Source organism: Pipra filicauda, unplaced genomic scaffold (assembly GCF_003945595.2).
Source record: "Pipra filicauda isolate LSUMZ 115617 unplaced genomic scaffold, ASM394559v2 scaffold33_size4404698_pilon, whole genome shotgun sequence".
NCBI classification, from domain to species: Eukaryota; Metazoa; Chordata; class Aves; order Passeriformes; family Pipridae; genus Pipra; species Pipra filicauda.
In genome coordinates this window covers 996,073-1,017,064 of record NW_024104465.1, presented here as the reverse complement: position 1 = coordinate 1,017,064, position 20,992 = coordinate 996,073, and the positions used below count along the sequence as shown (strand labels likewise).

Sequence of the window (20,992 nt, the reverse complement as noted above, 5' to 3'; positions counted from 1 at the left end):
AATAGGATCAGAAAGAATTGGGTGGGTGAGTCATTAGGATAAAATCCACGTGCCTGGTGGATCTAATCTAATGCAGGAAGTTTCGGGGGAATGAAGGAAAGCTTTGGTCCAGTGTCCTAGTTCACACAGACAGCATTTGTCCAAAACCAAAACAAACCAAAGTATCCCAAACCCTCAGTATAGCCAGAAGAGTGTCTAATAAATCCTGGGTAAAGCCCACATCTAGAATGAAGTGCAGCTGGTAGAGTTGAGTTCCCCTTCTCTGACTGTGGATGAACGAGCATTGCCTTCCAACGTTTGTTCCGGGTCAGGAGTTTTAGCTTCCAGCCCTTTGGAACGTCTCTGCCATGTACACTCTGACTGTCTCTCGGTCCTTGAACTTGACATCCTTTCATTACTGACTGCCAAAGGGGCAGGGCTAATCCTTTAAACCCTCGCAAGCTGTAAACGGGAGTGCAAGTATCTGTGTTAGTTATGGATTTCTAAAGAGGTGAGCTCAGCTTGAAACAGGTTGTTTCCTAGGGCAGGGCAGACACCTATTCTTGTCCAAATGCTTCTCTGGGACTTAAATGTTGGGGTTACTTTGCAGGCAGGTAACAGCTAAATCTTTTTCTATCCTATCACTTCCCCAGACTTGGTGTCTCAGCTTATGTAAAGCCAGATTAAACCCAGAATGTACCTGTCCCAGTACCTGCTTTTAAACCAAAGCAAAGCATGGGATGAACTGGAGTTTTCCATCTCCAGGCTTTGGGTATCCAAAGCATTTGTAAATAGAAAGTAGCTCACATGGTGAACTTAGAGTTCATGTGAACATGGAGTGCTTCTGGTTGGACTTACAGCTTGGCATTCCCACAGCCCCAGTGCTGTCAGATGGTGACTGTGCTCACGAGCAGAGCAAGAAGGAATTTCTTCGTGTGTTGTGTCTGCAGGCGCCTCTGTAGATACATCCTTGCCTTCCTGTTCCCTCCATTGTTCCATACAAACATGTCCTGCGGGGTTCCCCGAGGCATGGCTGCAGTGGAAGTGATCCACAGCTGAATCTGAACTTCCATGATAGTGACGTGCCAGCAGCTTACTCACTCCTGTGGCCTCGGCGTGACCCTCCGGAGCGGTTCCCTGCGGGAGGGACTCCTGCCTGCTCTGAAACACTGCGCTGGAAATCCTCCCAGATGGAGCTGTGGGGACCCACAGGAGGAACAACAGAGCAGTTCAGTGCCCCATGGGAGGTGCTGGCCCAACATTCCCTTTGGAAGCTCAGGAGAAACTTGAACAAAACAGCAAATGTTTCCCAACTTGTCATTTCTCTTCAGTCGAGTAGTTTGGGGAATCTTTTTTTACAATATAATTTTTAGCTTTCTTGGAGGGTGTTTTGGTGATCACTTCTCAATTTTTTTTATTATATTAGTGATAATCTGTAGCAGAGGGAAGAGCCAAATCATAAAACAGTTGGGGAGTTGGCTTGGATCAGTAGCTGTGTTGCTAAGTGAAAGTAATTTCCTAATTTATGCTTACTTTTGAGGCAGGGATGTTTTAGGTAATAATAATTGCTGACACCATTGCAGTGAAAGGAGAGGGGCTGAGGTTGTTTATGAGCAGTAGATCTAATAGTTTTTATTTCCAGTTTTCTCTGCTGATAGCAATCCCTTAAATTATGAGTTGCCTGATGCCACTGGGAGAATGATGGTGTGAAGTTCTAAACTGCTCTAATTCAGAGGGGAATGGAACGCTGCGCTGAGAAAAGAATGATGTTGTTTGCCTGAATCTTGGAGCAAGGCCTGGAGGGCTGTCAGCCTCCTCCCAGATTTTTATAGCTTGAGAGGAAAATTATGAAGCTACAATGGATAATGGGGGAAAAGGGAGCGTGGATGAGGGATGGAGGCACTCCAAACAAGAGGCAGAGCAGAGAGATCTTTAGAAGAACAAGCTCAGAACAACAGATTAATAGGTTAGAATTTTAGTGTTCTCCATTGCCTCTTTGTATGTTTGATAGCTCTTTGGGTGATGATCCATCATCTGTGTACAAGTACTGTATGTCTGAAGTGGAAGCTTCCTCATATTCAGCCTGAGCCCAAAAGCTGCTTAAATCTCATATCACTGTTGGGGAGCACTTCCTTAATAGAAGCAAAGGAAACAAACCAGTTCTATACTGGAAGAGCCTTTTCTTGGTTTTGTGTTATGCAGTGAAGCTGCTCAACCCCTCTGTCCTTAATACACCCCACCTGTCTTGGTCCTGCAGACCTGGATGTGCTTGATTTTGGCTCCAGGACTGCAGCACAGACTCACTCAGCTGTGCATTGCAGTGGGTGACCAATGCACTGAAAGGAAATAGCTCTGATGCCCCTGGAATTGTTTAGAAGATCACAGTGTATTTATTACTTGTCTGATAAATTAATCGAATTTGTTTACTTAGCATAGCACAGTTACAGCTAAACTTGAAAAGGAGTTAATGCCTGTTGACCTGGAAGTTTTATTGAAATACTTGGATGCTGCTGCAGACTTAAGACAAGACCAGTGCTTCTGGTGCTTCTCTGTAGCTTATTTGAATAAATAAATATGCAGCTAAATCATGGATAACATACGTGCATCTGAATGAGAAATTCTCATGGTAAACTTGATTGCTGGTATTTTTATTAAAAAGTGTGTAGAATTTAGTGGTAGAAAGTATTGCTGGTCAAAAGAGACCTTAAGTGAAATTCCCCTGTTTCAGAAAGCCATGCCAAATCTGTTAGAATATAATTTACAAGTTATATCAAAGTGAAGGACTGTGGCAAAAGCAGTAGAGTACTGTGTTATTTTGGAACTTTTTAGAAGTGTGTATATCAAAATGAAAAGATGACTCAATAACAGCTGAGCTGGCTACACAGGGGAGTGTTGTCAGCTCCTGTGGATTAATTAAATTATGTCAATTTGTCCTGTTTATTCAAAGCTTCCTCTAGGTATCTGCTCTGGGTGTATGTAAAAATCTAGGCTTTGCTGAAGTTTTTTCAATGAAGTAGGGCCTTACATTCAGCAGACAATTTACTTGTAAGCCAGTTTGGGTCATCATTTATAGCAACATTTAGAGGGAGGCAATAATATTGTCTTAAAAATGAAACCAATAGTTAAATTTGAATGAAAAGGAACCAAATGAGAACTTGGAAAGAATTCAAATTCACCAGAGAATTGAAATGTTTACTGTGCTTCCATCATGTTCTACACTCCCCAGAAATGCAGCTAACAACAAAGCACAGCAAAGATATTTAACACTCCCCAGTGCAGGCACTGGTGAAAGGTCTCACTGTCAGAACCTGTGATTTGGTGCCTTATCTGTAACTGAGCATTTCATTTATCCTAATTTGCCGGAGCGTTTGGTGTAGTTTCTAATAACCAGCATTGCAGGGCTTTTTCAGGGAGAGGGTGGCAGAATGGGAATGAGACCAATGGGAATGAGCCTAAACAGGAGTTTAAATCTTCTCTGTTCCGTTTGCTTTGCTCCTGCAGGTCTCTGAACATGGACTTTGAGAATCAAGACAAAGAGAAAGACAACAGCAGCACCACTGGGTCCTTCAATGGCAACAGCACCAATAACAGTAAGGGTCAGCTTTACTCCTTGTCTTCCTTCCCTCACTTGTGTCCTGCACCTTCTGCTTCCCCTGGGTGTGTGTTCCAGCTGCTGCATTGCAGATTCCCCTGATCCAAGGGATCCCTGGGCACTTCCCTCCTCGCTGTGCCCTCTCACTGCTCTCTGTGTCTGGTCTGTGCCCGTGGAAGCCTCTTTTTAAACATCAGCATTTCCGTAATGCATAAAAATTGCATGTGCACAATTCATCATGTTCTGCTGGAAAGGGAAACAGCTTTGCTTTGAAAAAGCCACCCCAGAGTGAGAAGGGAATGTAATTCCTTTCTGTGTGGCTGTGATGTGTTGGCCAGTCCGGGGGCAGGGAGAGGCCGTGGGGTGCTCTGACAGCCCCCCGAGGATGATTCAGCCTTGTCAGTGGAGAAACTGAAGAAGAGAGTTCACAGGGCTTTGGGCAACTCATTTATAATGGACAAAAAATACGTGTCTGCACTGTCTATTCAGCGTGGGATTAACATGTCAGCTCCTGCGGGGGGACTGTCCCCTCTGTGGGCTATAAATAGGTTCCAGGCAGCTTGGCCACTGGAGATGCACTGTTTTGCAGGTAAAAATATGGAAGTGAACAGTTAGAGTGGAACACACTGTGCACAGTGTGCTGTAAATTCACACCTGATTTTACCTTATAACAATTTATGTGGCCATCTTCTGAGAATGGGCTCTAGAATGAAATATTTTCCTCAAATATAGAAGGCAGGAGTGAGATAAGTGAGAAGCCCTGTGCATGAAACCCTGAATGCCAAGCTTGTTTTGTTTAAAGTAAGAAATATAGCTTTAAAATTATGAATTAAATAACATATGTTTTATGTGTCTCTTGCTTTTTTTGCCTTTTTTAAAATAGACTCTTGGAATTTACATAGTTGTCAGACACTGCTTCTGTTGGCAGCACAGAGCAAAGAGGTTGCTGTGCTTGGTGATTCAGCAATGAACAGTTGAGGCTTTTGGCATCTGGGCAGTGAGGGAAGACAGTCTGGGGCTGGGAAATAAGCACATTAAGGGGATTAGCTGTCAGAATGATCAGAAATGAAACGAAGAGCCCTGACATTTAATGCTGCAGGCACTAATTCCCAGATGCCAAGGTGGTGTGTAGTGTGTCATTTCTGGGGTTTTGTTGTGTTCAGTTTTTCCCTTGAGAAGTTGAAGGGCATGTGAATAAATGTGCTTTCTCAGAGCAGGAGAACCAGATCTAAGTCACAGATTAGGATTTCTGTGTCCTCACACTGTCATCACTGCACTGTCTGTATTGCACTGTACCTTTTTGTACCAGACCTCAGCAATGCAGAAATCCCAAGGGACTGAGTTCCTCTGCTTTTTATTTTTAAAATTTACTGTGCTGCTTATGTTTAAGAATAATAGATCGCGACATGAACTAATAAATGGGTGTACAGTGCAGGTGTCACGACTTCCCTGCTCGTTGTTTAGCTTCTCTTTTATGGAAATGGTTGGATATTTATGACAGAGAGGTTGTTGTGAGCGTGTTTCATGGGAGTGTGAGGTTTTTCAACATAATCAGATACATCAGTAACTGAGTTGTGCAGGTAACCTGTTATTTAAAGACACATTCTTACACAGAAACACACACACATAAGCAATATGTGTGTATATTTTCCTGTGTGGTTATATCGCTATATTCTGCTTGACAATCTAAAAGCTTATCCTTAAGATCCTTAAAACCCCCTTCATACAGCCATGTCTAATTATTTTGGGATAACACAGTGATATTCAGCTGGTTTCATATCTCTTCTAGGTCTGAGTATTGTATTATTTTTCACCGGTCACTTATCAAGTGACTACTTCAGATGTTACCTGATTTTAGTGTTTTACAAGAATAACTGTGTCTTAGATTTTTAATTGGGTTATTGCTTACAGCTTCTATCCCCTCCAGGGATCAAATATAAATACAGCTACAGAGACTGGTTAATTGTTGGACTGTGTGGGAATAGATGGGCTTCTCAATTTTGTTAGTAATTCTAAAAACTCATGGTAAAATGCAGTAGAAAATGTCCCATTATTAACATCCGCAGTGGTTACACTGCAGGCTTGAGGTGGGGGAAATAATAAAATACTTCAGTATCTGTGCACTGTTTAAAATTGCTGCCAGCTATAAAATGTGAGCCTGAGTTCATGGTGGTTTTTAGCAGAAAGGGATTGTAGAGCTCTGCTCTGAGCTGGGGGTTTCACAAACAGGTAAATGCGATTTTTGGAAACTGGCTATTATTATGAGGCTTGATGTTATCTGGTGAGTGCAGCCTGTGATGCAATTTAAGTGCCTGGTGGCCTTCACCCAGGTGGAATTTGAAGCTGTGGCACCCTTTGCATGAGCTGGGACAGCCTGACACTGGTCAGGCTCTTCCCCTCCTGCTGAGGGGTTCAATAAACCTTTCCTGTGCTCTGCCCTACACATTTCTGTGTCTCAGTGTAAAGTGAAGCAAACATATAACTGCTATGTCCTAATCCCTAAGTAATGTTAATTTTCATAACTTGTTATTCATTCTCTCTGTGGCACAAGTGAAAATTCCTACATTTTCTTCCAGCCCTTGGGTTCTACAGAGCAGGGCTGTTGCTGTGCTCGCCCGGCCGGGGCGTGTCTGCACAGACACCTGGGCCTGGCTGTGACAGAGCTCCAGGATCCCGGGGTGCAGTGGAACGTGCTGTCAGAGCCCTCCCTGGTGCTGCTGAGGGCCAGCTGGGAGTGTGTGTGAGAGTTAAGTGTCCCTTCTCTCTCCTGCAGGTATTCAAACCATTGATTCCACCCAGGCGCTGTTCCTGCCCATCGGAGCGTCCGTGTCTCTCCTAGTCATGTTCTTCTTCTTTGACTCAGTTCAAGTTGTCTTTACAATATGCACAGCAGGTGACTAAGGTTTTTTTTTCTCTCTAAGAATTGGAATAGAGCAGAAAGTACTGATGTCATTACATTTTGTTGATAAGAATTGTAATACTTGCCACAGTACATTAAAAAAAGAATCATCAGATTTCACAGTTGTATTTCCATGTCTCTGTAGCTATAAATAAAGTGATAAGTATTATTTGAGAAGTATTTTCCACTTAGAGATTTGCTAAACCTTCTGAACTATAAATTGCCAGAGCTTTAAAGATGCCAGATGTATTATTTTGCATGAAGTTCACTTGTTTATAAATTGGTGCTCAGAACTGTATGTGGTATTTCATAATTCAGATACTTTATGGGAAATAACTCTGGGGATCCTGCCCAGAGACTTCTTTTCCTAGTTTAATTTTGCTTTCGTGCAGTTTTTCTGTTTCAAGAGTACTTGTGGTCTCATGAGCATTTGAGTGTTAGTCTTTTGCACTGCTTGAATTTAGAACAAAATTGAAACTGTTATCTGCGAAAAAATTGCAAATCCTCCACTCGTGTTTACTGGTTACATTTTGTCATTTAAATAAATACCAGGGCTTTGCTTTCTGAAAAATTTTGGCCTTTTGATCTTTTTGCAATTTTTCAAGAGACCAGCTACTGTTGATAGTAGCAAGATTCTTCCTACTGCCCCAGAGATGCAGCAGCTTCTAAAAATTGTACTCAGTCCACATACTGAGCCCATGAAGCTTTTTAAACCCCCAAATACCTTTCATCCTCTCCCACTTCACATATTTTCATTGCAGGCTTTTCCCTCATGATTGAACTCCTGAGCTGTGCATCCTCTCCAGCCTCCTAAACAGGGCTGATGTTAATGGGTGAAATCTGAATCTCTAGTCTTGAGACTAATTGTACCCCCTGTAGAGGCCTGTTGAATTCTGCTTTTATAACTTTGACCTATGACACACATCTTCTTTCCTATTAAAAAAAATACTTCAGATTAATTCTAGTACATGCTAGATATTAGGGGAATTTACACACAAGTATACAAGATATTATAAGGGAAGATTTATGTCAAAAGATAAATTCGGTCAGGGTTCTTGGTCCATTTATTTCCCGAATGACCTTGACATTTGTAACATTTGTGTGTGTAACTGCAGGATCAGTTGGGGCTTGTTGCAGGTTCAGAGGATTGGGGATCAGTGCTCCTGGGTAACTTTGTTCTTGAACCTGGTTTTATGGTACTTTTGTGCTTTTCCCTGGGCTTGCATCAGAGAGTGTTGTTACGCCCAGAACCTCTGAAATGCAAAGTGTCCTTAGAGGCTGTTCAGCAGGATGGGGACCCTGCTGGAGTTGGGAACCTGGGACTGGTCTTGGACTTGGTCCCTCTGTCCCCTGAAGCTGAGGTTGTGCTGTGTCAGCGTGTGCAGCGTTGCCACACTCTTCATTCTTGCCCTGCCCATTCTGCTTTTTGTCCCCCTCTCAGAAATACTGACAGAACTGTGAGTTTTCCTGGTGCTGTTTGCATGCAGACACTTCTTAAATTTTCTTTTTAGATTATTTGATCTCTCCTTTTTTTTTTGTTTTGTTTTGTTTTTAACCTTCCTCCCACCCGAAAGGAAAGATGTGGTTTGACCAAACCAATTCCTTTTTCCAGTTGGCTGAAACTGTGTTCTGAAGAGAGTGTTTGACTCTTCATCTTCATTGAGAAGAGAAAAAAAATCCCCTTTAAAAACCAGCAGCAGCCATCCCAAATTTTTAAAGGAATAAGTAGAGGACAGCACAAAGATCTGATCTGAAGGATGCAGAAGGTTTCAAGTGCCTTCCATTTTCATGTCAGTGTGTTCTTGCTGCAGCAGTTTGGGATGTGCTGCTGACATGTCTGTGTCTCCACGCCCTCGAGCTCCAGCCTTTTAAACAGCCCTTTAAAAAAAAAATGGAAGGAAAAATGATTATAAATACCAGCAGTTCCTAAATGCTTTTACAAATGTGTGGGTGGGATAAGTATGCTGCCTGAAAAAGAAAATGTTTATGGAAATAGTCTGTTTGGATATTTATGTCTTTTTATCGTCCTGGTTTCAAAACCTTAAAGCACTTTGTGTTTTAAAAAAGTGAAGTTGCCAGCTACTGGCTATAACTTATTTGAAGTTGTACTGTGTTTCAGTAATGAATAAAAAGGTTTGAGTGAGATGGGGGAAAAAATTACTATCTGAGTTAAAAAGTGGGAAAAAATCCTTTATTATGCTCTTAGTCTGTGTTGAATGTTAAAGAATTTTCAAAGAGTCTCACAACCAGTTTGTAGTAAGATTTTTTCCGACTCCCAGAATATGTGAAAACTGTTTTTCTTGCTGACACGATCATGAATAGATTCAAGACTTTTTTTAAGGTTTGGGGATGGGGCATTGAATTCCTTTGAGAGCTTTCATTTCATTGAAGTCTGAAAGCCACTGTTCTGCAGAAAACCTCAGAGCCTTGAGCTGCTCTTGCTGTAATAACACTGAGCATATGATAATAGGACATTGTTGCAAGAGCTTTTTCCACTTGGAGAAGCCTGTTTGTGTACTGTAGAAATCAGATCTGAATGTCCTAACATTACCTCTTCTTCTTTTTGTAGTCCTTGCAACAATAGCTTTTGCTTTCCTTCTGCTCCCGATGTGCCAGTACTTAACACGGCCTTGCTCACCTCAGAACAAGTAAGGACCTGAGCAATCCTTTGCTCCTCTTCTTGTGTGTTGTATTTCTTTCTTTTAAAGAGAATTCTCTAATGAGCATTAACTTCAGGGCTGTTGTTTGTGCCTGGTTTTTGTGCCAACACCGTGCTTCCACTTTGAAAGTAGGAAGCACGATTTCTGCAAGTCACTGGCCCTTGCCAGCCTGGGAAATGTGATACCATTGCAGGGGACTCGATTTCCCAACAGTGGTTTTTAGTAAGTTTGGCTTATTTTGGCTGAGATTTCAGAGTTTGGGATTTGGGTATTGGATTTTAATGTTCGTTAACACCGGGCTCTGGATTTTAATGCTGCCTCTTCTGGGGACTGTAGTTACATCAGTGAAAATTACAGTTGTTTTGAAACTAATTTTATTTTTTAACCTTGTGGCTGGAGTTCATGTTGCTAAAAGCACTATCTTAGGTGGTGCTAGGGAAATAGCATGGTTACAATTTCAAGAGAGGTGCCAAGATTTACAGGGCTTTTTCCATCTCTGCAGTTCATGCTTTATACACACTGTTTGAATGTGAGGAAAGCTTTTATTTTGTTGCTGTTTTGGTACCTACTTGTGGCAAAGGAACTTCCCTTCAGTTGTTCTTGGCATCTTTCATCAGCAGTTGAGCCTTGTTCCAAGTGTCCATTTTCTGCTCTTTAAATGGAAACACAAAGCCCTCTGGCTGATGTTTGTGTTGTTCCCAGGATTTCCTTTGGCTGCTGTGGGCGTTTCACTGCTGCTGAGTTGCTCTCGTTTTCTCTGTCTGTGATGCTTGTCCTTATCTGGGTCCTGACTGGCCACTGGCTCCTTATGGATGGTGAGTATGGGAATTAAGGGGCTTTACTGCTGGTTTGTGCCTGTTCTGACACATCAGTCACTGGTGATGATGGTTGAAATTTGCTGATATTAATGGCTTGCTGAGTTGTGGAGCAGAGTCCCTGAAAACAGCCAGGAACATGCCAGGGGAGTGCTTGGGACACCTGTTTTTCTGGTTTGTAAAAGCTTCCAAGGAAGTGCCAGAACACTCATGAAACATATTCCACCCCTGTGTGGTGTGGGGTGAATCGCCAGATTGAGTTAAAGAAGTGTGGAGACAGTGGTTGTTTGTGGTTCATGGCTTAATCTTAGCAATCTGGTTCATTTTTGCTGTGCATCTTGTTGTTTATTGGTTCAGATGATCAAATCATTTGTTGTGAGGCAGCTCACAGGAGCTGCTTGTCTTTGATCTTTGTGCTGCTTGCCATGGGTGGTGAGATGGTGCAGGTGGCAGGCGGCCAGTTGGCTTGGAGGTGTGAGTTATTGGGGTTTTTTCATGCTGGTTCAACTGAATTCCCAGCTTACTGTTCCGAAAAGGAGCTTTCCTCCTTCCCTCCTGCCTTCCAAATCTCTTGTGCTGGCTCTGGCACTCACTCAATCACATGGTGAGCTGATTGAGCTCACTACAATGGCAGCGTGCTCGGGTTTTGCCAGGCTGTTTTTCTGCTGCTGAGTGAGATGAATTGGATTATTGTGCAGTCAGGTATGTGCTAAATTTGGCAAAAGGTACGTGGCAGCATGCTGGGATCTGAGGGGATGGTGTGGATATGATGGCAAAGGCAGGAAGGGGTCGGCAGGAGCAGCACCTCTGCGAAACTGGCTTAGGACATCCTGTAATGGCACCCCGAGGTTGTGATTGCTTGAAGAAAAATTGCTGGAACAACATCACCTGCCCTTGCAATTGTTCATCACAATAGAAAACATTCATCCCATCAGCTTCCAGCCCCTCCTAAACGAGGCAGCAGCAGAGGCAAGTCCTTAGCACGGAAGCCTCTCCTTGCACCTTCATTCTTTCTTTCGTACAAAGGCACTGTGCTTCATTCATGCTTTTTGCTGCTTTAAAAGTCCCACCTGTTGTATGAAAGGGAAATACCTTTTAAAGTACCAGATTACTAAATGAGAAAAACGCAGACCAAGTTTGTTTTGTGATAAGCAGAGTGGGCCACCATGAAATCAAGAGTGACTTTTGATCTGCAGTAGCTGCAAAGCCAAATGGAATGTCAAGTGTGGATTTTGGCAGAGTCTGAAGAGTTGTCTACACTGAGATATCACCAAAAGCATTTAGTTAAAAATAGTTATTTTTGTGAGTGCTTCAGTCTGACATTGTGGGCTTCGAGGTAATTCATCTGCAGAGCTCTGAGCTGCTGGTGCAGTGATTCCTGGCTTTTATTTCTCTTGGAGGTTGATTATGATTTACTGAATTGTGTTGCTGCTGCCTCGCTTTGAAGTATTTTATGTAATTTGTATGAAGGCAGCTTGAACTATATAGGTGATCCTCCTGTCATTTGTTCAAATCCAATTAAATCAGTGTTTGCCAGTGACATTGAACAGGGAACAGCATTTATTGGCCTTTGTCAGGGAAACAGAGTCTGCAGCTTTACTCCTTGGGCTGTGGGATCCTGTCACCTCTGCCTTTACCTCTGCTCTGCTGTGACCCAGTAATGCAGACCCCAGTGACTCCTGTCCCTGTGGGCAGTCAGCACTCATATCCAAGTGCAGCACTCCTGTCCCTAAGGCCGTCGGTTGAATGGCTTCTGGGGCAGGGATGTGTTACAGGGTAGAGTGAGCAGAGGTTGTCTCGGAGGTTGTTCTGGCATGTGATGATGCACATTTATAGGTCTTGAAATGCTCGTTTCTCAGAGCAGGTTGTTTGATGACAGAATCCCCTGGTAAAGCCTGGGTAAAGGCTTTCCTCTGTAGTGGACAGAGCTGGAGATGCACAGTGGGAATGCTGTAGATGGATGGAATGTCTGCAGTTACAGAGTGAACTGCACAGGCACAGATACCCCGGGAACTGCTGCGTCAATGGACAGATCCAGGGCCTGTGTTCTTATTCCCTCCCTTTAAAATACACTTTGGTCAGATCAGAACCTCAGTACCTGTGTCTTTCAAAGGTCAGCTGTGGCCTGTGGGGGAAGTTAAATCCTCCCCAGCTCACATTGTGCTTTGTAAACCAGACCCCACACCAGCAGCATCTGGGGCTGTCATTGCTCTGGGTGCAGGAGGGCAGGGGAGCTGCCAGAGTCTAATCACATATGCAAGAATATTCTTAATCCTCAGAATATCCCTGTTCCATAAGGAGTGTGCTTGCAGGGACTCTGGATTTAATTAGTTTTGTTAATTGAATGTTAACTCTTCAGTTAGTTCTTTCTTACTCAGCTTTCTTAAGCCAATGCCCAGCACTTCCAAACCAGGGCTGCCGTTTGTGTGGCCACTCTACCTCTTTTTCTCTTCTTTCTCTCCTCTTTGCTTCTATTTTTTTTTTTAATGATTTGGAACATATTTCAGTGAGGATCTACCTTATTTGTTTGTCAACACCAGCTTGGACAGGACTTTGTTTCTCTCATGATTTCTGGACTCTTCCATTGGCAAAGGGAGCTGGCCTCCATTTAGAGAAGCCCGTCGGTGGTTTGACTGCTCTTTGGCCCATATTCCTCACACTTGCTCCCAGGCATTCTTGCTTCCCTTGTTTTTTAGCCTTACCAGTATTTCCTAAAGCTGTTGCAAAACTGTGTAATTATTACAATGTGTATTTCACTGTCAGCTGAAGGATTTTTTTCCTTCTCCTTTTCTACCCAGTATTTGCGTAGTTTGATGAAAGTGCCTTATGCTTGTGTTCATTTCAGTGACAGAGAAATGGAGTGTGTGAACAATAGATAAAACTTCTCACTGGTTAAAATATTTCAACTTCTGGTTAATTATAACCTGGAAATCCTCTCCTAAATACAGGCTTGCTTGAGCTATTATTAACATTGGCTTTAGAGAAACCTCTTTGATTTAAGACAGACTGTACCCTTGTATTTGCTCTTCTGCCAGAGGAAGTCTGTAACTGAGGGCTATATTGAATTACTGAATGCAGTTCTTTTTCTTGCTGCTTTGCTGTGTCAAATTCTTTAAACCTCGGTAACTTGCTTACATTTTGTAGCTGGTTTCAGTTGTGCAGTGTGATTTAGGGTATGTTTTTATCTGAGTAGTCCCACTCCTCCATTAAAACTGGCAGCTCTGACAGTGGGTGTTGTGTCAGCTCTCAGATCAGGTGGGTTTGGCAGAGGTGCTGGGATGCAGCCCCTGGCACTGCAGGCAGCCAGGATGGCAGGGGACTGGGGACACATTTTCCCCTTGAATCCATATGGATGTTTCCTTAGTGGTTTTTATGGAAGGACTCCCCAGCTGTCAGGTGAAATGCAAGTGTGAGATGGTTTCACAGTCCATAATTACAGTGTGAGAATCCAAAGGTTAACTTGTACACTTTGGCCAAGTCCAGCTGTCCCACTGGTGGGCATGTATGTCATGGATCAGCTTTCCCTGCAGTTCCACTTGGCCAAAATGGGATTGTAACTTCTTACAAATTCCGTGTCATGTTAGACAAAGACATTTTGTTGACAAATGTCTGCATGATTGAGTGTAATCTGGTCCCAACTGAGCTCCATTATTCCTTGTAAATAGACTGATATCACAGATAAAAGCTGATTTGCTTTTTAAGGTTTTTTTTAATTTTTTTTTATCATAAGTATCTCTGTAGGGATTTACTTGTAACCAGCTGTGGAGTATCTTTGGTAGCTGAGGCTGGGCTTTAAGAAGCAGAAAATTACACAGAAGTGAAGACTGGGATTTTTGTTTTAGTTTAACATCTTGCCTTTCTACCCTGACAGAATTCCCCTGGGAACAAAATGAACATCTGAGCTGCCTCGTGTCATTCAGCTCATTGATCTGGCTGAAAACTCACCCTTGGGAGAGGGGTTAGGAAAAGACCCATATTTTTTTCCCTGTCAGTAGCTAGGCTTTCACACAGGTTCTTGGGAAATCCCTGGATATCTAAATGATGATGTTTCGTGGTGTTCTTGCCCAGTCTTGCCCAAGCAGAAGGTTGGTTCGAGGGGGTTTTGTCAGACCAAGTTCTAACATGTCACATCACCGTGCTATTTCTGAATTAAGAGTCAAGGATTTTATTTATTTGGGGCATTTACTAGAAAACCTCCTAATAATGTAAAAGTAGAGGTTTATGTTTGGGGCACAAAAAATCCAAAGTTGTTTTGTTGCTTCTGTTTTTAAGTGGGTAGTCAGGGTTGTAGAGGGGAGATGGAGTCTCTGGGACACAGGACATGGAACATTTCTTTGTGGTGGGTGGTGGAAGCCAAGTGGAATGAGTGGTTGTGCCTGCAGAGGGATCTCTGCTTCCATGGGCACACATTTGCAGTTGGCTACTGAATGTATTTTGACTTTTCTTAACCTTGGTAACAAGAATTTCACTGGCTGGAAATAGCAGACCGTCATCTAGTGCATGCAGAGCTGCACAGGTGCAAACAGAGGCTTCCTCGGGGTTTTGGGGGGGAGGTACTGGCTTGGGGGTGGTGGTTTTTTGTTTGTTTTGCTGTTTGTAATGAACTAATGATGTCTTGCATTTTGTAGCTCTGGCTATGGGCCTGTGTGTTGCAATGATAGCCTTTGTTCGGCTGCCGAGCCTGAAGGTTTCCTGCTTGCTGCTCTCTGGGTTACTAATTTATGATGTCTTTTGGGTAAGTGTTTGGTTTGGTTTCACTAAAACTGTTTTTATCCTTTGGATTTGTAATAGGCCTTGGGCCAGTTTTACATCAGTTGTGCTGGTATGAAGTTGATGAAATCTGGCAAAGCCAGATCACCGGCTTCAGTGCTCCGTTCTGAGATGTTGAATTCTACAGCAGGATACGGAATTATTTCCTTGCTAATTAGTTGACAAAAGCAGAAATATGATTAGAATATTTCAACTTTCACATATTATTTAAAAAAGGAGGTTGGCCCTGGAATTTTGGAAGCTGCTGAAGATCAGAACAAGCATTTCCAAGTCCACACAGAGCCGTACACAGGACAAAAATGTGCCAGCTTCTGATTAGCAGAGAAATCTGCAAAACAAGAATGCAAATTGATCTGTAGCCAGGAAGGTTGGCATAGAATCTTAGCACACTTCAACAAGAAACATGACAGAATGTACTTTGTAGCAGCAAAAAGGGTTTTGTTTCACCTTTGCCTAACAGTGAGCACTGATCCAGGGCAGCGCCCGCTGACAGCTCTGGCAGCCAGGCACTTTCCAGGGGGATGAGCTGTAGTGTAAGAGCCTGTTGGAGACCAGGGCTGCCTCATCCCATTTAGGAGTGAGCACTGTGCTCACCTCTTCTCTGCTCTCCAGCTTTCTCCTGTTTTTAGTATCCTGTTCCCCGCCTCTGTCATCCGGCACCACCTGTTTGTAGTCAAGACAGATCCTTTGTGAAGGATGTCAAGATACTGATCAATGCCTTGATATCAGAAAGTATATTCCAGTTATCCTTGAGGATTAATAGCATAAAAAGCTCCATCTGAGTTTTTGAAATGCTTTTACCTTTTAACATCATGTACAACATATGTGCATGGAAAATTTGGACAATAACCTTTCTTTTCTTGAATAAGCAAAGCAAAAATAGATGCAGCTTTGAGTTGCTGTGGAATTGCAGTTTGTAATTTATGATTTCCTTCTTCCATAGGTCTTTTTCTCTGCCTACATCTTTAACAGCAATGTTATGGTGAAAGTGGCCACACAACCAGCTGATAATCCCCTGGACGTGTTATCCCGGAAACTTCACCTGGGACCAAACGTGGGCAGGGATGTTCCCCGTCTGTCGCTGCCTGGAAAACTTGTATTCCCAAGGTAAAATCAGTGGATCTTTTACTATATTACATGAGAAACATTTTCCTTCCCTGTACTTAGTAGAACTAATTCTGTTGGAAATTATCATCTTAGTTCCCTGAATAATTGCAGGCAATTGGGAAGGATTAGAAACTGCTCTAAACAAGGGCACCTTACTGGGCAAGAGCTGTGCTGGGGGGAGATGATTCCACACCTCCCTGCTCCAGGGGTTCCTTGCTGGCTCGAGTCTGTAACCAGACACATGCAGGCAGCTCAGTGCAGCAGCAGCAGGCAGTGGGTTCTGTTGGTGTATTTACTCCTGTTTCTTTAGATGTTGGGATGCTGAAATTATAGAGATGAGAAGGTCATTGTCTGCGGTGATAAAAACAAAATTGTTCACTTTGTCAACTTTGTGATAACTCAATTTGCCTTTATTTTCTTGAAAAATACCTTGGATTTAAGATAATGGACAATTGTAGTTCTTAGTCTACCTCCCAATTGGCTCTTTTCTGGGAATCTGGCAAGACTATAGTTTTCTGTTTTGTCTGAATGAGGCCAAAGGTCTGAGAAGTCAAAACTGAGAGTACTGCCCTGTGTTAGATCAGTGTGCACGGGATGGAGGTGCAGTATCTGTCAGTGTTAATCAGTCAGATAAAAGGGCCAACTGGTCCCTCCCATCAGCTGAGAAGAGAGAGGGCTGAAATACTGCACTGATGGATCTGTCTCATTGAGTGAGTTAAGGGCAAAAGCAGCTTAAACACTACTGGGAGAAGGAAACTGGTGTGGAGTAACACATCATCCCTGCCAAAATGGGTTTGTGTAAAGCTGAGCTGAGGTGATGGAGAAATCACTTTGGAAAACTTCAGTAGCCAGCATTTAGTTCCTGCTACGTCCAAGTTTGCCAGGGAAAGAGGGGATGTGCCAAACGAAGCTCAGAACCAAAGTGGAGGAGTCTAGAGCTTGTCACTTTTTGTTTTGGGCATGAACCCAATTCCAGTTGCTCTCCAGTTCCACAGGCAGCCACTTCTCCATGCTGGGGATTGGAGATATTGTGATGCCAGGGCTCCTGCTCTGCTTCGTCCTGCGTTACGATAACTACAAAAAACAAGCCAACAGTGACTCCTGCGGTGCCCCAGGACCAGGGAACATCTCTGGGCGGATGCAGAAGGTCTCTTACTTTCACTGCACACTTATTGGCTATTTTGTAGGTGAGTAATTAGTGTAATATGGAGAGCTGCCCAGTGGGCAGATGTGGGATTATTGTAGTAGGGTTAAAAGAAGATGATAGCAAGTGTAAAGAGGCTTTAAGAGGATGTTTGGTTATGTTCTTTTTTAATCCTCTTCTCTTTGGGTTTATTGGCATGGTCTAGGGAGAAAAACCCTTCAACAATCTTCCTTTTAAGATTTTTTTGTTGTTGTTGTATTTTAGAGGATGAAACAGATTATCAGTGTGTTTTTGTTAGCACTTACTCTTTGCTTCACTATCTAGTGTCGTAGCTCATACTTGGGTTATGGTAAAAATATGGGAGTTTCCAGATTAATTATGCTGTTCAAAAGTACATACTACATCTAGGTAATTCATCTAAATAATTTCTGCATTTTTGTATTCTGCTGTTAATGATCTCTTAGTTAGATTCTATACGTTGTAGTACATACAGAAAATCATCAATAGTCACAAATGGAATGCTGGTTATAATTTGCTGTAGCCAGCCCTCTGTTCCCTAATATAAAACAGGCTTTTCCCTCAGCTCAGGACATGTGTGTGCAAATCCTGACCTCCTGCAGTCCTTCTGAGGATGAAAAGGAAAGATTCATTTCCTACCCATAGCCTTCCTCTCACCCATCATTCCCCCAGTGTTCCCTTTGGGCAAGTATCCAGGAGAGTCATTCCTGGTGTGTGCAGCCCTTCCTCTGAGCCCCCACTGCTCGGGCCGGGGCCTCACACTGACGGTCTCCAGAGGTGCCAGCCCTGGAGCAGCACTTCAGTGTGGTGCAATTCCCCCTTCACCTTCTGTTGCATTTTGTTTGAGTTCTTCCTGGGTTAGTCTTGAGAGTCAAAACCAGAGCCGGTGGCCCCACGCAGCCTAATATTCAAACAGAATAATTTGTCACTGTTTGGTTTGTTTCAGTTGCAATCAGGAAGAGCAAAGCAGAGAGAAGTGACTTTTCCCCTCCTATTTAAAATGGTGGATGAAATGCTGAGAACATCCACATGCAACCTGGAGATATTTATAGTCCCTTTTTTCTCTCGCAGGTCTATTAACTGCAACAGTAGCTTCTCGTATTCACCGGGCAGCCCAGCCTGCCCTGCTCTATTTGGTACCATTCACTTTATTGCCGCTCCTCACCATGGCCTATTTAAAGGTAAGAGGGGATGGCACGTGGGCAGCAGGAAGCCCTGGGCCAGCTGGCAGCAGGGTCAATGTCCTTGCACTGGCAGCAGCTCTCAGGAGGATGATGAGTGTCCCTGAGAGCTCTGGCCCAGAGCTGAGAGACCACTGCTCATCATTTCTTACTGAGAGAGGAGTTCCTGAAATAGAAGATAATTTAGGTACATAAAGTACCAGTAATTACAAACTCACTAAATTATAAAGTATTAAATGCTGTTTTAATTAAATAAGTGAGTTTGTCCTTGTCCAGCTTGTCATGAAATACCACATGGACAAAGGCTGAGCAGCAGTCAGAGAGGCAGAGCCTTGTTTGCCTGTTCCCAGTCACCTGTTCTGAACAGAAATTTTAGAGTGTACCGTTCCCGTTGAAACACACATCTGGCACTCTGCAGAGCAGAACATAGGAAAGGGCAGGATTTTCCACCTGCATCATTATTTCCTTCCCATCAGAAACCCCTTTTGGGTAGATCTGCTGCCAAAAATAAGTCATTCTGACCTGACAGGGAAAGGATTTTTTTTTTTTGTCTTTGTTGTAACTTGCAAAACAGGTGAAGAACAGGTTTGCTCTAAGACACGCTTGCAATTCTGTGTGCATTTAAAATCTGATTCTAAGCAGAGTTCAGAGTTTCTGAGGACATGGTCCTTGTGCTGTTTCCCTGCCCAGGGCGATCTACGTCGCATGTGGTCTGAGCCTTTCCACTCCAAGTCCAGCAGCTCCCGTTTCCTGGAAGTATGATGGAACGGACAGGAAGTGACCTGAACTTCTGCCTTGGTCCTTTTCACTTTAACTTGTGGCTTTGTTGTCTCCTAAAGCTGGACTGGCTGGTACTTGGGAAGGTACCAATGACGGGACTTGTATGAAAGGACTTTGTATTAAAGGAGGGAAAGGAACAAAAGCGAAGATCCCGGAGCTCCGCGTGACTCCGGATCTCCTGCAGATGTGGAATTGGGGACCCTTTGTGCAACTGCAGCCACTTTCCTCTTTTCCTCACTCGGATGGATTAGTACCAGACTATTACCTTTGTGAGAGAGGAAGAGACAGACTTGAAACTGAAAACGGCTTGAAGTCGTTCAAAAACTCGTGAACACTAAACGCAAAAACGGTTAAGAAACTGAAGCTTCTTCAGAGAACCCTCGTGGACATTGGGACCAGTCTCCTGCGGGACTTCGGTTTTGAAAAGAACTGAGACAGAAGGTCTTCTGTCACAATATTGGGGTTTTTTTGATTTATTAAATATTTCCTGTGGTGTGAGGTTACTTATTAAATCCACAGACATTGAGTGACTTCTTGCAGTATACATATAAAAATTTGTTGTAACAAGTTACATTTCCACCCAGATGTCATGTTGCAGTGAAAAAGGGCACGATTTTTATACATATATATATACACACATATAGATATATATATGAATAAATAAAAAGGAAAACCTGCTAAGATCATGCTGTGTAGCAGACAGGGGCTTGCTGTAATTTTTAGCATGTAGCACAGTTACTCTGGCTTTATGTATATGGATCTACAATGAGCTGCTGTTTTTTTCCCCCTCCTACAACTGAACCTGCAGTTTAAAACCAAGTGTAGTATTTGTACTGGTTGTACCATGGACTTTAGGGGATATTTGGTTTGATCAATGTAGCAAACTAGGGAAGAAAAAAGTTCAAACCCAGCCCTGTGTGTCTGAGGGGGGAGGAGGTGGGGGTGTCTTTTTTCTTTTTTTTTCCTCCCTTTTTTTATTTTCGTTTTTTACAAACAGCTCCCTTGCAGGTTTTTAGTAGTTCCTTCTTGACCCAGTGCATGTATTATAGCAGCAATTGTCTTTGTGCTTTCTGATCATAGTAATGTATCACTTGTAAATACATTTTTTCTATTTTCTATTTTTTTGTATTTTTTGCATTTTGTTTCATTAGTGTGCTGTATTTTTCCATGCCCCTGCCCCTTAAAGAAAACAAGAAAAAAAAAAAAAGGAAAAAAGAAAAACTGTCCTTTACTGTTGTGACTGGTTGGAGTTTGTGTGTTGACTGCTTTGTACCTGTAGCTTGTTAAAATGTGGATTTTATTCTTTTTTCTTTAAACCAGCAGTTCCAGTTGTTATTTTATTGACTGAAAGGCTTTCCTGAGGTAACTAAACTTTTCTCCTTTAAAGCAGTGTGCCAAGCTGGGTGTGGGGAGCTCTTCCCAAAAGCTGGTAGCTCATTGACAGAAGCTGAGAATTGTTGGTGGGTGGGGAAGGAGGAATGTTCAAGAGTGACTCTGACTGAGCAGGGACAGAGTTTGGGTCTGGTTTTGTTCTGGTAGGTGAGGAGGGTTTGGTGAAACACCTGATGCTCTGCCCAGCTGGGGGGACAGCAGGAGCATATTGGGCATGGCAGGAAATTTCATCCAGCCATGGGTGTGCACTATCATTAGTTAATGTCATTAATTAACGCCCTCCTCTGTTCTCAGGCAGCTCTGGCACTGATGGCAGAGGAGCTGACGGGGCTGATGCGTCTGAGCGGGCTGGGACAGGACACACCTCCAAGACAGCTGGAACATCCCAGGAAACAGTAAGAAACAGCTCAGCCATCTGGGGAGGCCCTAAGATTTAGCAAGTGTGGGTGGGTGACTCAGGGGAGATGCTGTGACTTTATTTTTTATTTATTTATTTATTATCACACCACCACTCCTCAGTTCTCTCTCTCGCAGCTGAAACCATTCCCTCCAGCATTTGCCTGCAGTGTGCATTGTCAGGTACCTGTCACTTTTAAAGGAATTAGTTTTTAACTAAAAACCTGATTTTTTCTGTCCATAGCAGTTCTTAGATCCC

General features: G+C 43.1%; 1 protein-coding gene across 2 annotated transcripts in view; it reads left to right on the top strand.

Annotated features, from left to right (window-relative positions):
• Positions 1 to 20,066, top strand: part of SPPL3 (signal peptide peptidase like 3) — a 54,638-nt gene extending 34,572 nt beyond the window's left edge. The window contains exons 3-11 of one of the 2 annotated variants that reach the window (XM_027714308.2): positions 3,481 to 3,575; positions 6,345 to 6,464; positions 9,040 to 9,118; positions 9,833 to 9,945; positions 14,574 to 14,680; positions 15,659 to 15,822; positions 16,810 to 17,009; positions 18,056 to 18,165; positions 18,856 to 20,066. In XM_027714308.2, coding sequence (XP_027570109.1) covers positions 3,481 to 3,575; positions 6,345 to 6,464; positions 9,040 to 9,118; positions 9,833 to 9,945; positions 14,574 to 14,680; positions 15,659 to 15,822; positions 16,810 to 17,009; positions 18,056 to 18,165; positions 18,856 to 18,927 — 1,060 coding nt within the window. In that variant the 3' untranslated portion in view covers positions 18,928 to 20,066. The remainder of the gene's footprint in view (positions 1 to 3,480; positions 3,576 to 6,344; positions 6,465 to 9,039; positions 9,119 to 9,832; positions 9,946 to 14,573; positions 14,681 to 15,658; positions 15,823 to 16,809; positions 17,010 to 18,055; positions 18,166 to 18,855) is intronic. The other variant, XM_027714309.2, reaches the window with a different exon arrangement.
• Positions 20,067 to 20,992: the final 926 nt, after the last annotated feature.